The sequence below is a fragment of the Scyliorhinus canicula genome, chromosome 1 (genome assembly GCF_902713615.1).
Source record: "Scyliorhinus canicula chromosome 1, sScyCan1.1, whole genome shotgun sequence".
NCBI lineage: Eukaryota > Metazoa > Chordata > Chondrichthyes > Carcharhiniformes > Scyliorhinidae > Scyliorhinus > Scyliorhinus canicula.
This window is the reverse complement of record NC_052146.1, coordinates 37,495,274-37,513,305: the sequence shown is the minus strand read 5'-3', so window position 1 is coordinate 37,513,305 and position 18,032 is coordinate 37,495,274. Positions and strand designations below refer to the sequence as shown.

Sequence of the window (18,032 nt, the reverse complement as noted above, 5' to 3'; positions counted from 1 at the left end):
ATTAGATTTATAACTGAGAGTGAGAACTGCTGCAAGTAGGTTTTTCTAAAATGTGTCCATTTAATAACGTCAAAAGTATTAAATGTATAAAGGAAATAATTCCACTCCACGATTAAATGCTTTCTCTGTGTCCAATTAAAGCACCAAGCTGTCTATTGCCTGTTTTTTGAGCACCCTGAATGATATTTAATAACCTCTTGACGTTGTTACATGAATTTTGGCCTTTTATAAACCCAGTCTGATCAACCTGGATAATTCAAAGAAGAAATAACTCCAAGCGCAACGCCGGTATTTTAGAAAGGAATTTCAGACCTGCAATCTTCCGGACTTTTACCTGTCTTCAAAATTAAATATTTGCTTCTTTAAGAGACCGAAGTAGCTGTTTTACATCAAATGAATGGTTATACATACCAATCATAGATTCTATTGGCATATCTTTCAATTTCTTATAAAATTCACTTCCAAAATCGGAGGTCCCAGAGCTGTACCACATTATAGACCCTTCAACCCAGATAATAATAATTCCTCTTTAGAAATGGAAGCGTTTAAGGTCGACCTTGGTCTTTTGAAATTGTTGGGAGTTCAAAAAAAGACACAAATTGCCTCATATATATTAATGCATTTTCAGACTGATTTGTTTTATATAAAATTACATTAAAACTTTTTCAATACCTTTTTAATATCCTCATTCTTAACCCCCTTGTTGCCCTTTGAATCCAATCCAGAAGAAACAGTCCAAGAGTCTGCTTTCTTCTTTGTAAGGAGAGCTAAGTACCTACTTGGTTTATTTCCAAATTCTTATAGCTTTTGTTTGGCAAATTTTATACACCTCTCAGCACGTTGAGTCAACAGGGAATCCAAAGCTGTTCGGACTTTAGTGATTTCTTTCAACAATAAATGGTTAGGGTTTTAAACATAGAGCATGATGTAATGGCTACGCTGAGACTGAAAAGCAGCTTGCTGTGGTGCGGAGTGACCAATCAAGGCCGGGAGACCCCATTTCTGGGATCTACCCGGCTCGCAATGCCTCGTGATATTTAATGCAATCTCATGAGACATGGCGATGTTAATTCCGCCCATGTACAAATCTGTATATTAGAGCGAGACAGCTCGTCTCACTTTGATGTGCAGATTCCTGAGTTTCCAGAGTCGTGGAATCAATCTCCTTTGCCCAGAGACCTCGGGCGAGCACAGCTCAGTACTGGTCTCCACAGACGACAACAAGTCGGACGGCACTTCTGAGGGTCTCCTTTAGGCAGCGTGGCACCCTGGCATTGCTGGTGGATTGGATTGGATTGGATTTGTTTATTGTCACGTGTACCGAGGTACAGTGAAAAGTATTTTTCTGCGAGCAGCTCAACAGATCATTAAGTACATGGGAAGTAAAGGGAATAAAAGAAAATACATAATAGGGCAACACAAGATATACCGTGTAACTACATAAACACTGGCATCGGTTGAAGCATACAGGGTGTAGTGTTAATGAGCTCAGTCCATAAGAGGGTCATTTAGGAGTCTGGTGACAGTGGGGAAGAAGCTGTATTTGAGTCTGTTCGTGCGTGTTCTCAGACTTCTGTATCTCCTGCCCGATGGAAGAAGTTGGAAGAGTGAGTAAGCTGGGTGGGAGGGATCTTTGATTATGCTGCCCGCTTTCCCCAGGCAGCAGGAGGTGTAGATGGAGTCAATGGATGGGAGGCAGGTTCGTGTGATGGACTGGGAGGTATTCACGACTCTCTGAAGTTTCTTGCGATCCTGGGCCGAACAGTTGCCAGGCTGTGATGCAGCCAGATAGGAGGCTTTCTATGGTGCATCTGTAAAAGTTGGTAAGGGTTAATTTGGACATGCCGAATATCCTTAGTTTCCTGAGGAAGTATAGGCGCTGTTGTGCTTTCTTGGTGGTAGTGTCGACGTGGTTGGACCAGGACAGGTTTTTGAAGATGTGCATCCCTCGGAATTTGAAACTGCTAACCATCTCCACCTCGGCCCTGATGATGCTGACAGGGGTGTGTACAGTACTTTGCTTCCTGAAGTCAATGACCAGCTCTTTAGTTTTGCTGGCATTGAGGGAGAGATTGTTGTCGCTGCACCACTCCACTAGGTTCTCTATCTCCCTCCTGTATTCTGACTCGTCGTTATTCGAGATCCGGCCCACTATGGTCGTATCGTCAGCAAACTTGTAGATGGAGTTGGAACCAAGTTTTACCACGCAGTCATGTGTGTACAGGGAGTAGAGAAGGGAGCTAAGTACGCAGCCTTGCGGGGCCCCGGTATTGAGGACTATTGTGGAGGAGGTGTTGTTCATTCTTACCCTCAGCTCCCTCCAGTAAACTAATAATCCGAACATCTTTCCTCCAGCTTCAGTTCTTTAAATCATCTAAAGGTTCCGGCATTGTGAGCAGCTGTTTTTCAATAGACTGTTAATGGGCCTCTCCCGAGAAAATTGCCTTTTCCGCAGTCAGAATTCTCGCCTCAACTTTGTCAAGACTTTTACCAGGATTGTGTAATATTTTGTGCGAATAGACCGAGTCACTCATCAATAACCTTGATAATATCAGCAGTCATCAGTCTTAATGCCTTGGAAAGTGCCGGATCAAGAGCTCAGTCGTCAAGTCGCCATGTTGAAAAATAGATACCTCCCCAGTTGCCTCCGGCTGATCTTTCTTGTCAGTGGTTTTCCCAGCATTTCTCGGCATTTTATCAGCAGAATTCAGCCAGAAGTCCTCCAGGGACATAATATGGAGTTCTTCCTTCCAATTTAACTGAAAATGAGCTGTGTGAGAATAATAACTGAAAAGATTTATAGCGTTAGAGCTCGAAGGGAACACATGTCCCCCAATTACCAAGATTTTGAGTGAAATAACAAAGGATAGGGCAGCACGGTGGCGCGGTGGGTTAGCCCTGCAGCCTCACGGCACTGAGGTCCCAGGTTCGATCCCGGCACTGGGTCACTGTCCATGTGGAGTTTGCACATTCTCCCATCATACTGATTGTTACTGATTTGCCCATTGGGTTCGCCCCCACAACCCGAAAGATGTGCAGGCTAGGTGGATTGGCCGTTTGAAAATTGCCCCTTAATTGGAAAAAATTAATTGGGTACACTAAATTTATTTTAAAAAAAGAAATAAAGGATAATTATGAGTTATGAATTCTTGACAGAACTGAAAAACAGATCTTGCTATACAAAATATGCAGCTTTCGACCTTGCCATAATGTGTATGTAAATGAAATCTGGAGGCCCCCCACGTGCCTTGTGCGTGCTGTTGCTCTCCAGCACTGGCTGTGCCAGAGTTTGTGGTTTGAGTGGGAGAACACACTTAGATGAGCCCAGTAGGTGCAAGTATCATTTTCGCTAGAAGGCTCCTCCTCCGCAGATCATGTACAATTTACTCATTGCGAAATTTATTTAATCTCCTGAAGAAAAATTCTGAGATGCCGTAATGAGCACAGTTAAAAGGTCAAATCAGTGAAAATATCTCCACATTATGAAAAAAAATCTAATGGAAGAGAATCGTTTTTGATATAGTACTTGGCTGATTTCAAAGTCTTGCCTGTCTGCTGTTTTCCAGCCTGTTTTTATATTTGATATTTATATAATGGGAACTAATATTCTTCTAGGAATTGACAACTGGATAAACCTGACTCGGATTAACCCAGATGAAGAGATTCAAGGAGAGATACACCTGGGCTTAGAGATACTACAAGAACAGCACACCAAGGCTCTCAGATGTCAGCTTATCGAGGCCAGGTGAGGGGAATTGATCTGTGAAGGATATGCATCTGCAAAAGAAAATTTGTATTTCATCTTAATAAAGAGAATGCCCAGTCATGTATTTCTGTTGCACACGCAAGATGATTTTCATTCATTATTATGCCACTCCTTTTTATCTATCGCCCTCTATCTCCCTCATCATCTATTTCCCCCATCATACTGATTGTTACAGTCACATTATTCCTTTCTTTGGCTTGTTGAGCAGACTTTCATTTTGGCCGGTGTAAAATATCTAGGTCTATTTCAAAGGCACAATCAAAATGCTTGTTCGTGCTATTAATATAAGGTCTTGAGTTCTCTGTACTGGAACATAGGGTGGGATTATCCGATCCTTCCCTGCATGCACAATCCTCTCGGGTTCGCCGGCAGCAGTACAGACGGGCCACGTAAAACGTTGTAGACTTTGGAAACACTGGAAGCTAGCAGCTAATGGGCTATTGTCTCGGCTGCCGGAAAACATACCATGGTGGGCAGGAAAACCTTGCCCAATGGGCGGAATTTTATGCTCTCTAGGTGGGTAAGCTATAAATTGGGCCATGCCCGGGGTGTTGTTCTTGGCTACCTATGTGCTGCTCCTGCCACAATTTTCCCCATTGTGGGCAGAGGCAGATACCAAGAGTGAAGTCCAGATACTTTCACTGCTTGGGCTGAGCTGGATGAGATGAGGGTATCTCCTTTTTCAGGCTTGCTGGTTCTACTGGAGGCTCCTCAAAGTCTCCCTGTACCCACACTCCTCGCCACAGTCTCTGCTCCCTTCCCCTGCTGGCCTGTCCACCCAGGACCCTATTGTCCTCGCTGGGGCCTGTCAACTTGGCCCGGCAAGACCTTCCCTCCCCAGGTACGTTTGCGTCTTGTGGCAGTGACAATTGGTCGTTGCTGCAATTCCAGCAGTGGCCACACCTCGTGGTGGCGCTGCTGGGATCAGAGAGCTGCCGAGCATTTGATTAATTTGATGGGGGCTAAGTCTACTTGGAGCCATAGAATGGCCTGCCGCCCATTAAATTGCAGTGGGGCAAGTCAGTAGAGTGGGGAGGGGCTGGCCTTCGACATTTTAGCCAGCGAGGTGGAGGGATCCTGCCCCAGCGTAAAATCCTGGCCATTGTTTAAACAGCGCTACATTTAATGTGAACTGGAACACGCAAAAATGGCAACCAGGAATATTCCAATCTTTTTCCTTTTTGTAAATTGGGATTGATTGATATGTATAGTCACTGATTATATAAAACGGGATTAACTGCAGTCAACTGTTATTAACACATTTTAATACTGGGATCTGATAAGTTCGATCATTGTGGCTACTGGGAATATAGGAAGACTTGGAGGATCACACTTGGGTGGCAACAGTGTTTTTTTGACGATTCCAAATGTCTATCAGCATGACCCTATTTTTATAACCTTTATTTTCACAAGTCGGCTGACATTAACACTGCAATGAAGTAACTGTGAAAATCCACTAGTCGCCTCATTCCGGCGCGAGTTCGGGAGGGAGAATTCAGAGTGTCCAAATTACCTAACAGCATAGGCGGAATTTTCCCGGATCAGCAAGGTGGCCCGACGCCGGCGTAAAAAACGGCGCGAACCACCCCAGCGTCGGGCCGACCGGAAGTTGCGGAATTCTCTGCACTTCTGGGGGCTGGGCCGGCGCTGGAGAGGCTGGCGCTGTGCCAGCCGGTGCCGAAGGGACTTCGCGAGTGAGCGCATGCACAGAACCGCCGTCATAATTTGGCGCAGGCGCAGACCGACCGGCATATTCTGGTGCATGCGCAGGGAGGTGTCATCTCCGCGCTGGCCATGGCGGAGCCCTACAGGGGCTGGCGCAGAAGGAAGGAGTGCCCCCACGGCACAGGCCCGCCCGCAGATCAGTGGGCCCCGATCGCGGGCCAAGCCACCATGGCCCCCCCCCCCCCCCCCCGGGGTCGGATTCCCCCGTGGCCCCCCCCCCCCCCCATCCACGCCAGCGGGACTGGCCAGAAACTGACAGCTGCTCAGCCCATCGGGGCCGGCATGGTGTGACCCCCGCCCCCGCCCAAAGACCGGTGCCGGAGAATACTGAAACCGGCTTCGGAGCTGCGGGGCGGGACAGGATTCATTCACCCCCCCCCCCCCCCCGGGATTCCACGACCCAGCGGGGGGTCGGAGAATCCCGCACCATGTCTTTCAGGACTTGTGGGAGGAAACCGGAGCACCCGGAGGAAACCCACGCAGACACGGGGAGAATGTGCACACTCCACACAGACAGTGACCCAGGCCGGGAATCGAACCTGGGACCCTGGAGCTGTGAAGCAACTGTGCAATTAAGAGGCAACCATACATTGCTGTTGTCAGACCAAATAAGGATGACAGATTTCCCTCCCGAACGTATATTTGTGGATGAGATGGATTTTTAGAACAATTGATGACAGCTCTGATAGTTTCATGCTCACCATTACCGAGAATAACTTTTAATTTCAGATTTATTAATTTAATTTAAATTCCACCAACGGCCCTAGTAGGATTTGAACATGTCTCCTCTGAGCATGCTTGGGCTGATGAAGGGCTCTTACAGTACTAATCCAGTGACATTACCACTGCACCACCCTCTCCCTCACTGTCGTGGTTGACAATCTGAAAATCTTATGCAACTGAAAGTAACCTAAATTTAACACCAGAACTCATTAAGTCCAGCTTTAGTCAGGTTACTCTTAGGTTGCAGCTGGCTGAATGAGGCCAGTGCACTGGAAAATCAGTGACAGCAGCATCGTAACACAGTATAAAAGCAGCTCTAGATAAATGGGAAGTCATTTACACTCTGCATAAGTCTCCATTATTGACGCTATAAAATTGTGATTATTCTTTATTGCAGATGATGAATTCTGAAATTTCCATCATTAGGGAAGTCTGACTGAGACTCGCTGAATATCATAAATATTAACCATGCAAGTTGATCTTCACAATCCACTTGTAACTTTGTTGAACTCGTGAATGATGAGGTCAATTCGCATTCTGAATATTTATAGGCTCCAGTGACATCTCCTGATCTGCATGTGAAAATAGAAGATGTTTCTGCTGGCAACATTTTAAACAGAGACTTGCATTTCCTATTGGCACTAATGAATTGTATTCATTCACCAGTCAATTCGACATCACTTCAATGCTTAATGAAGGTCAGGGGTATGGAGGTGTGGTCTCTTTTGTATGTTGGGGGGGGGGGGGGGGGGGGGGGTTTGGGGGGGTTCAAATCGGCTGCTAAACAAGTCAGGAATTGTGTTCTGTTTCAGTCTTGTTTCAGATCTCCAGTGTTTTGCTTCCGGTTCATTAAGAAAAGTAAGATCGCAAAGCAAACAAAGGTTCTTTGATGTGTCTGCATGTAAATGCAGAAATTATACTCTGACTGAAATTGGTGAGCGAAAGGCATAAATTGCTGTGCGGAAATGATACCCTGCTGATGGCACCCTGCAGAGGTGGGAATCCTGCAATAGCTGCAAATCCCAAGACCATTCCTGCTGTTTCTTGGGATCCATGGGGAGCATGATGAAATCATCAGCCCTGGTAAACAGCGTGCACCCAATGGCCTGCATCATGAAAGAATGTAATACAGCCTGACTGATGTCACATATCATCTCCAGCCAGCATATTCAGGATTTCCCCATGTGAGGAAATCATTTCTCTGTATCTGCCTCATCGAAACTCTTAATTATTTTAAATATCTCAATTAAACTCAACTGAGTAAAAGCCATTTTTATGCAACTTGTCTGCATAATTTAACCCTTAAAGTTCTGGTCTCATTCTGGTGAATTCTCTTGAAATCATGGCCAACTTTTCTTCATCCTTTCTAATTGCTCTTTGTCCTGGTACACTGGCTTCCAGTGATTTGTGAACATGGAGATCTAAATCCTTTTGAACTGTTACAGCTCCTAGTTTGTCACTATTTGGAAAATGTTCTCTCACCTTTCTCAGACTTCAAGTAGGTCAGTTCAGATTTCTCCACTTTCAATTTGATTTGTCACAGTCTTGCCCACTAACTTCACCTCTATCCCTCTGACACTTGCTGCTCCCACCTACACAACTTGCAATGGCCTGTAACTTCCGCAGAGTGGCAATCCCAATTGACTGCCACTCACGCCTGATTTACCCTCGCTGGGATTCTGGAACTCCTGTCTCGCCCAACCTTCCTCCCTCAGGCTGGGTGAGACCGGAGCAGTGAAGCGCGCCCCCGGGAGTATCGTGTGGAGTAACTGGGGCGCAGACATCCCAGAAACACCCAGATATCCCGGAAGATTACCGTGTAGGAACATGAGGATATAAAGTTTGAATATGCTGCTATTTGGTACGGTAAAGGCCTTTGATGTAGGCCTGGAGGATTGGAGCCAATACGCAGAACGTATGAACGTATTCAGGCCAATGGTATCTTGTGGGTGAGAACATCAATAAGTAATCCTCTTGACCACCTACGGGCCTCCGACTTTTGGAATTATAGAGTCTTACTTACCCAGCTGCACTGGACTCCAAATCATTCAATGAATTGGTTGCACTAGTGGCTGAACATTATGATCTGAAACATTCTGTTATAATGGTGGTTGTGCAGTCTCCCAGTGAGTTGGTCACTGACCTTTTGATCCACCTTAGGCAGCTGGCAGAGCCCTGCCAGTTCGGGCCATTCTTTTCGGAGGGATTGAGGGATAGGCTTGTTTGTGGAATGAACAACATGGCCACACAAAGGAAGCTGTTGGCGGAGCCCATGTTAGACTTGAAACGGGCCATTGCGCTGTCACTATTCTGTGCTGAGAATGCTGAGAAAGGGGTGCAAGAGCCTCAGGGGTCCATGGACTATGGCATCCATCATTTGGCCCGCCCTCTGTATCGGACTCCCGCCGCATCACAGGCCAGTGCCAGATCACCTCCCAAGAGGCAACCCATGCACAATTCCGCAGTTGGGCCCAATACACGGGAGTCACTGCAGACCACGGTGATCCCTTCCCCAAGGACGAAAGGGAAGACCGACCACATTGCCAGGTGTGTAATCGGAGGGCATGTGGTGGCCAAAGCTGGCAGAACCAGCAAAGAGAACGCCACCAGGGCAGCCGCCAAGATTGCCACGAGCCAGGGTCTTACATGTGGACCCTACAGGAGAAGACTGTATGATGCAGTTAAACTGAATCATGGCCCCGAAGGTAGCACCGATCAGGGTCACATTGTAAGTGAACGGGCATCCTTTTGTGATGGAGATGGACACTGGAGCTTCTGTCTCCATTGTGGGCTAACAGATCTTTCACCAGCATTGTGCAAGAATCTTGCCGCTGACATTGCGAGGCACCAAGGTGAGGTTGGCAATATATTCTGGTGAACCACTGAGCATTGTGAAGATCACCGTAACTCTGATGACACGTGGACAGCAATCGATCAGGCTTCCCTTCGTCGTGGTATGGGGGCCGGGACCTAATCTGCTGGGGCATGACTGGTTGCGAGTCCTCCGTTTTGACTGGCAACAGATATTCTGGATGGCACTGGAAATTTATATGACATCCTGGGAAAATACCCTGAAGTTCTCAGGGAGGGTCTGGGCAGGATAAAGGGGGCCAAGGCTCATATTTCTGTGGACCCAGAAGCTCAACCCAGATACTTTAGGGCAAAGTCTGTTCCCTAAACTTTGTTCGCCAAAGTTGACACAGAACTACAGTGCCTAAAGGCTCTGGGAATCATCCACCCAGTACAGTTTGCGGAATGGGCCACACTCGTTGTGCCAGTAATGAAGCTGGACAAGTCCGTCCAAATCTGCGGGGATTACAAGGTCTCGGTAAACAGGGCTTCACGCCTGGACTATTAACTGACGCCCAAGGTGGAAGATTGTTCCGAGAAACTGGATGGAGGATGTTCCTTTACGAAGCTCGATATGAGCCATGCATATTTACAGATGGAGCTGGCCCGTGCATCCAGGAATCTCGCAACTATAAACACCCAAAAAGGGTTATTGAATACACCCGCCTCCCGTTTGGGATCTTGTCTGCTCCAGCAATCTTCCAACGAGTGATGGGGAATATTTTTCAGGGTCTGCCGAAGGTAGCCATATAGAACATAGAACATAGAACGATACAGCGCAGTACAGGCCCTTCGGCCCTCGATGTTGCACCAACATGGAAAAAAACTAAAGGCCATCTAACCTACACTATGCCCTTATCATCCATATGCTTATCCAATAAACTTTTAAATGCCCTCAATGTTGGCGAGTTCACTACCGTTGCAGGTAAGGCATTCCACGGCCTCACCGCTCTTTGCGTAAAAACCCACCTCTGACCTCTGTCCTATATCTATTACCCCTCAATTTAAGGCTATGTCCCCTCGTGCTAGCCACCCCCATCCGCGGGAGAAGGCTCTCGCTGTCCACCCTATCTAACCCTCTGATCATTTTGTATGCCTCTATTAAGTCACCTCTTAACCTTCTTCTCTCTAACGAAAACAACCTCAAGTCCATCAGCCTTTCCTCATAAGATTTTCCCTCCATACCAGGCAACATCCTGGTAAATCTCCTCTGCACCCGTTCCAAAGCTTCCACGTCCTTCCTATAATGAGGCGACCAGAACTGTACGCAATACTCCAAATGCGGCCGTACTAGAGTTTTGTACAACTGCAACATGACCTCAGCGCTCCGGAACTCAATACCTCTACCAATAAAGGCCAACACACCATAGGCCTTCTTCACAACCCTATCAACCTGGGTGGCAACTTTCAGGGATCTATGTACATGGACACCGAGATCCCTCTGCTCATCCACACTACCAAGAATTTTACCATTAGCCAAATATTCCGCATTCCTGTTATTCTTTCCAAAGTGAATCACCTCACACTTCTCCACATTAAACTCCATTTGCCACCTCTCAGCCCAGCTCTGCAGCTTATCTATGTCCCTCTGTAACCTGCAACATCCTTCCGCACTGTCTACAACTCCACCGACTTTAGTGTCGTCTGCAAATTTACTCACCCATCCTTCTGCGCCCTCCTCTAGGTCATTTATAAAAATGACAAACAGCAACGGCCCCAGTACAGATCCTTGTGGTACGCCACTCGTAACTGAACTCCATTCTGAACATTTCCCATCAACTACCACTCTCTGTCTTCTTTCAACTAGCCAATTTCTGATCCACATCTCTAAATCACCCTCAATCCCCAGGTTATATTTAGGTGATGCGCCCATCGCAGGTACCATTGATAATAAGCACATGGACAACCTGCAAGAAGTACTCAGATGGTTCTCCGAAGTCGGTGCCCAGCTGAAAAGGAGCAAGTGCATGTTCAGAGAGAAAGCGTTAGCTTACTCCGTGGTGGACAGGGATGGCTTACACCCTGTGGAGGAGAAAATTCAGACCCTTTTATGGCCTGAACTCCGAGGAACGCCACTGAACTCTGGTCATTTTTAGGCCTAGTGAATATTAGGGGAAGTTCATCTCTAACTTGGCCACCCACACTTACTGCTAAAGAAGGACTGGAAGTGGGGTGCCTTACAGAATGAAGCATTCGCCGGGATGAAAAAGCGTCTATCATCCTTGCAGCTCCTCACTCATTGTGACCCAACTTGGCCCCTCATCCTGCCGTGCGATGCCTCCCCCTATGGCATCGAGGTGGTACTGACCCACAGATGCGACAACAGCACAGAGTGGCCTGTTGCTTTTGCTTCAAGGACTCTGGCAGACGTGGAACAGCGTTATGCTGAAATAGAGAAGGAAGACTTGGCGGTGATATTTGGAGTTAAATTATATCATTACGCCTATGGACGGCACTTCTTCATTGTGACTGATCACAAGCCTTTGCTGGGCCTCTTTAAAGAGGACATGGGGATTCCCCCTGTTGCATCAGCCTGGATTCTGCATTGGGCTCTTCTGTTCGCTGTGTATGAGTACTCTTCCCAAAACTGTCGGGTACACAGACAGCCCATGTTAACGCGCTTAGTCGTCTCCCGTTGTCCATGAGTGCCCATCCCAACAATGGGGGATGAAGTGGTAGCAACGCTTAATATTATGGATACTGTGCTGGTGATGGCTATTCAAGTTCGAACATGGATTCAGCGGGATCCTAAATTAGCAAAGCTCCGCCTGTGGCAGAGTGCGGGGAAGCCCCCAGAAACCCTTCAGCCTTTTGGCTAGAAACGTCAGGAATTAAGTGTGGAGGCTGGTATCATATTGCGGGGAGCTCGCGTGGTCATCCCACTGCAGGGTCAGGAGTCCCTCCTGAGGGATCTACACAGTAGTCATCCGTTAGCCTCAAAGATGAAGATGCTGGCTCGGAGCTATGTCCGGTGGCCTGGCAACGATGGAGACATAGAGTAGGTCAAACGCAGTTGTCCGGCATGTTAGGAGCACCAAAAGTTCTCGCTGGCAGCCTCCCTTCATCCCTGGAAATGGCCAGGGTGTCTATGGGTGAGACTGCATGCAGACCTTGCAGGGCCTTTCATGGGGTCCATGTTCCTCATTATCATGGACTCAATGACGTCAACGGCCACCATTGAGAACCTGAGGTGCTCGTTCAGTGTCCATGGGATCTCCGAGGTCTTGGTGACAGACAACAGGACATTGTTTATGAGTGAGGAGTTTGCCACGTGCGCTAAATGGAATGGCACCCGGCACATCAGAACTGCCTCACACCACCCCTCATATAATGGCCTGGTGGAAAGGAAGATCCAGGCGTTCAAAAGGAGCATAAAGAAGCCAACATATGTTTCATAGACACATGACTGGCATGATTCCTTTTTTACTACCGGATGACAACACGCGTGACGATGCGGTTAAGCCTGATTTTCCTCAACCTAGGCGGGAAAGTGAAGGTGTAGTAAGACGCACAGAAGGGGCACCACCAGGACTGTCAGACACCAGGGTGGAAGGTTCATTGGGAGACACAGTCTATTCCGCCACTTTGGAGACGGGGCACTCTGGCTCCCCGGAGTCGTGCTTGAGAGAACAGAGCCGGTCTCCTATAAAGTTAAGATCAAAGGGAAAGTCCAAGGAAAACATGTGGACCACCTTAAGAAGCGGCAGCCTGTGACACACGATGCCCAACTGATGACGTTGATGCCTCAACCATGCCAAGAACCTGCCCTCAATCAGGGGACCTAACTGACCATGACCCATCGGCCGGACCAGCAGGAAGGAGGTGACTCCAACTCAGATATGGACACAGAAGCATCCTCCCAGAAGCGTGTTGGCGTGATTGGATCAAAGTTCTGGTTATAGCCCTCCAGAGGTCGGCCAGAAAAAGATGTTCAACAAACCGTTTTACACTGCCCAACCCAGAACCGCTGTGGGCAGAAGCTCAGTCGTGGGCAAAGCAGAGCAGGAGGCCCCTCAGATGACGACAGAGGGGGACCATTCGGAATTTGAGGGGAGGGGGTTTATAATGCCACGAGGCCCACGGGGAAACCATGATTGATCTTCCTGTGGGGCTCATGGAGTACAAGCTTCCCAGGTGGGGGCGGGGGGGGGGGGGGGGGGGGGGGGGGTGCGGAGGCCACCAACTGAGTCTCCTTAGAACTGAACATACCCGAGCAGAGACCGGCGATTTGGTTGTCCCAATGGGGACTGTGATTGTGGAGACTTATTTCCTTAGCACCGGCTCTTGGAAAGAGCACCCTACCCAAGCTCACACTTCCACCCTATCCCCATAATCCAGTAAATCCACACAACACTAAGGCAATTTTGGACACTAAGGGCAATTTATCATGGCCAATCCACCTAACCTGCACATCTTTGGACTATGAGAGGAAACCAGAGCGCCCGGAGGAAACCCACGCACACGGGGAGAACGTGCAGACTCCGCACAGACAGCGACCCAAGTCGGGATTCAAACCTGGGACCCTGTGAAGCAATTGTGCTAACCACTATGCTACCGTGCTGCCCCAAACTCTGTAAGGCAGTTTCCTCCCCCATAAGTCCATCAACCTTTGATTGACAGTTCCTGGACCACCCAAACAGAGATAAGTGCTTTCCATTCATCTCCCTTCATGATTTTTTTGTCTTAATAAATTTAGAGTATCCAATTAATCTTTTCCAATTAAGGGGCAATTTAGCGTGGCCAATCAACCTACCCTGCACATCTTTTGGGTTGTAGCGGCGAAATCCATGCAAACACAGGGAGAATGTGCAAACTCCACACGGATAGTGACCCAGAGCCGGAATCGACCCTGGGACCTCGGCGCCGTGAGGCAGCAGTGCTAACTACTGTGCCACCGTGCTGCCTTATTTCCCTTCATGATTGAGTAACTTTGAAGTAGTCAGCTGTGAAACTAACCACAACATTTACAAACATCAAGTTTTGATTGGCAGCTCCTGGACCACATCAAATGGGAAATCCCTTAATTAAAGAGATCCCCGCACAGACCCCTAAATAAAATGACTCCCCAGAGAGACATCGTAATTAAAGAGACCCCCCAGAGAGCCCCTAAATAAAGAGAACCCCTCAGAAAACCCCCAGAAAAGAGACCCCTGTCTGGAAGCGAGAGAGCAGTCCAGACAAAGGCAGTGAAAAATATTATAGCTTTAGAACATAGAACATAGAACAGTACAGCACAGAACAGGCCCTTCAGCCCTCAATGTTGTGCCGAGCCATGATCACCCTACTCAAACCCACGTATCCACCCTATACCCGTAACCCAACAACCCCCCCCCTTAACCTTATTTTTATTAGGACACTACGGGCAATTTAGCATAGCCAATCCACCTAACCCGCACATCTTTGGACTGTGGGAGGAAACCGGAGCACCCGGAGGAAACCCACGCACACAGGGGGAGGACGTGCAGACTCCACACAGACAGTGACCCTGCCGGGAATCGAACCTGGGACCCTGGAGCTGTGAAGCATTTATGCTAACCACCATGCTACCCTGCTGCCCTTTAAAATTCATCCAGGCAATATATGCTGCATCTGTCAATTCCTGGAAAGGGAAAATTAGTCCGCTGGGTTTAAACCCCCTGAGATCTTTGATCTGCAAACCATTCCTTAATTTATTCTTTGATATTGATTTTACTAGCCCGTGATTGACAGCTTCCACACACACACAGCTGTCAGCCTTGTTACATTCATCTCCCTTCACTGTTGAGTAACTTCGAAGCGGTCAGCTGTGAAATTAACCACAATGTTTATAAACATCAAGCTTTGATTGACAGCTCTTGGAGCGCATCAAACAGAGTTAAACACTTTCCATTCATCTCCCCTCATGGTTGAGTGATGCTGAAGTGGTTAGCAGTGAAGCTAACAGAAAGCACTTAATTTTTGATGTGGTGCAGGAGCTGTCAATCAAAGCTTGATGTTTACAGTTTATAAACATTGCGGGTCTCTTTAATTAGGGTGTCTCGGTGGGGGTGGAGGGGGGGGGGTGGGGGTTCGTGTCACTCCCACACTGGGAGGTGACCCCAAAAATCCTGAGGATGATGATGCTGAATTGCATTGCTGTGGGACATCGCTATTGGGTTGCCCATTAGCAGGACTCCCTAGGGAATCCCACGCAGTCGCGAAACAAATTTGCATGCTTAAGGATCGAGACTTGTAAATCAGGTGCAATTCAGCTCCAGCAGGAGAGCATAGTCTCCCAAACAGAGAATCCCAAACGGAGAATCCTGCCCATGATTTCCTTCCCTCTTCTTAGATAATGGAGCGACATTTGCTATTGCCCAATCCAAAGGCAGAATTCCTGAACATAGAGAGCTTCATTAAAAAAAAGAATTAGTGCATGTGTCATTTTCTCACCTTTTTTTAACACCCTGAGGTGGAAGTGATCAGCACTGAGTAATTTATTTACCTTAAGTCATGTTATTTTCTCCAGTATCTCTTTTCCTTGTATTACTTCATTAAATTTCTCCACTTGCCTGATTTTAAAGTTCCCTTGTACCATTAGCATTACCTTCTTCCCCCATTGTGTTAAGGGATGCAAAGTATTCATTTAACTAGGCTATTTTCTGGCTGCCCATCATAGTAATGATTATCTTGCACACGGGTACTAAAGCTTTTGTAGTCAGTTGGTATTTTCATGTTACTATAGCAATGTAAAGGCAATATAAAATCGAACACATTTTGCAGCATAGATACTTAAGTATTAAGTAATATTCTTGTGTGAGACTAATCAAATTTATTCTTTTTTTTCTGACTGCAATTTATTATGTTAACACAGAGCACATTTAGTGACCAGAATTATCTGCACCGCAAAAATAAGCAAAGGCAACCTTTAGTTCAACCAGTCCTCCATGGCCTCAATTGAAATAACTCTTCATGATTCTCCCAACTGCACAACATACAATTTCTCCGAATTTAATATTGTCTGCAATATTGTCTGGAGGCGGTGGCATAGCAGTACTGTCATTGGTCAATAATCCAGTGACCCAAAGTACTCTGGGGTCCCAGGTTCAAATTGTCATTGGTCAATAATCCAGTGACCCAAAGTACTCTGGGGTCCCAGGTTCAAATCCCACCACTGCAGATGGTGAAATTTGAATTCAATAAAAATCTGGAATTAATAGTCTAGCGATGACCATGAAACCATTGTCGATTGTCATAAAAACCCATCTGGTTCACTCATGTCCTTCAGGGAAGGAAATCTACCATCCTTATCTGGTCTGGCTTATATGTGACTCCAGACCCACAATGTGGTTGGCTGTTAAATGCTCCTCAAGGGCAATTAGTGATGGGTAGTAAATGCTGGCACAGCCTGCGACTACCATGCCCCATGAACAAATAAAGAATAAAACTTGCATATAAAACTCTCAATACCTTCATCTAAGCAATTAAATCTGAAATGCTAGTTAGAATGTTGTAATTTTCCATTCTGACCTGGTAGTATCCCAACATCTTGCGCTGGATTCTCCCAGCCACGTGTTTCTCGGAGGTGTGCCATTCGCTGGCGGCAGGATTCTATCTTCCGGCCGCTTGTCAATGGGATTTCCCATTGAAGCCGCCCCACGCCGCAGGTAAATCCACTGGCGGGGGTGCGCTACCAGGGGGAGAAGTGAACCCTGATGACTGGAGAATTCCAGCCCTTATTTTGGACACCTCTCTCAACTCCTCCACTGCCTCTGGGTTGTCAGAATGCGTGTTGAACATCCAATACTGGATGAGCTGCAATTTCCTCCAATGACCAAAACCATCATTTTCAGTTCCTGCCATGAATCCTGTGACCTAATGAGCTATTCTATCTCCTTTTGCACCAGCAAACGCAACTGTTTCAGTACTCTTCTGGCTGACCTCAAACTTCCACTCTCTATAAATTTCAGCCCATCCAAAGCTATGTTGCCTGAATCCTATCGTGCACCAGAACTCACACATCCATCAACTATATTGGTGTTCATCCTCCAATGCCTATAATTAGCCAGAAGAGGAAAATCAGTTTAACTTTGTCTTTATAAAGGCTGTTTGAGACCTGGTACAACTCTGAATTTCAATTTTGCATTTCTATCTGTTTTGAATTTTACAGTAAATCAGTTTTATGCTTGTCTCAGCTAGGTGGGCTGTTGCTGAGTTACAAGCCTCCTGAATAAGGCATTAGGTGGGCCTTGAGCCTCAGTGGGGCGGCCAATGTGCCCTTACCTGCACACTCACAGAACCCACACCCCACACACACCATACACAACATGGGCTGGATTCTCCGCACGCCGATGCTGAAATCGCGGCCGATGCTGGGGCGGGCAATCCATTTCCCCGCACGGAATCGGGACCGGCGCCAGTTCCCCGATTCTCCGGGCTCCGAAAAGCGCCGTTTGTCACCTACCTGTGGCCATTGCTGAAGGCCCGCTCCGCCATTCTCCGCCCCCGACCGGCTGATGCCCCAATGGCGTGGATCTCATATGGTTCTGCTGGTCGGGATACTAACATAGTAGCTGCAGACTCAGTCTGCAGCTGCCTGGGTCAGGGGCGGGCCGGTCGGAGGGCAGGGGGTCCTTGTACGCAACTGGGCAATGTTTGGGCAGCCGATCGGGGACACTATGTTTAGAGTCTAGCTCCGCTGTCTGAGTCCGTCATGGAGCATGGCACAGCGCTGTCGGCCGCCGCCGTGCACATGCGCGGCCTCTGACCTGGAAGTGCAGGGGGCCTTTTGTGCAGCAAAAGCTGCTAGTTTCATGCTGGTTCACTGCTAGCCCCCTGAGGGCTGGGAATATGTGGCCCTTTCACACCAGTTGCTCTGCCGTGAAAGTCCACAGTTCTTACGACGGCGTCAGAGAATCCAGCCCCACAACGTTCACTTGTGGAAATGCAAATTCAAGCCATTGTTCAGGACTTCTGAGATTTTAGCAGTTTTATGGCATTTGCCGTGGTT

At 47.5% G+C, this 18,032-nt stretch overlaps 1 protein-coding gene across 1 annotated transcript in view; it reads left to right on the top strand.

The window, feature by feature from the left end:
- The window catches only part of LOC119978355 (rasGAP-activating-like protein 1), a 398,828-nt gene that overhangs the window by 85,763 nt on the left and 295,033 nt on the right, over positions 1 to 18,032 (top strand). Inside the window, exon 5 of the mRNA XM_038819933.1 lies at positions 3,616 to 3,745. Within this exon, the coding sequence (XP_038675861.1) occupies positions 3,616 to 3,745 (130 nt within the window). The remainder of the gene's footprint in view (positions 1 to 3,615; positions 3,746 to 18,032) is intronic.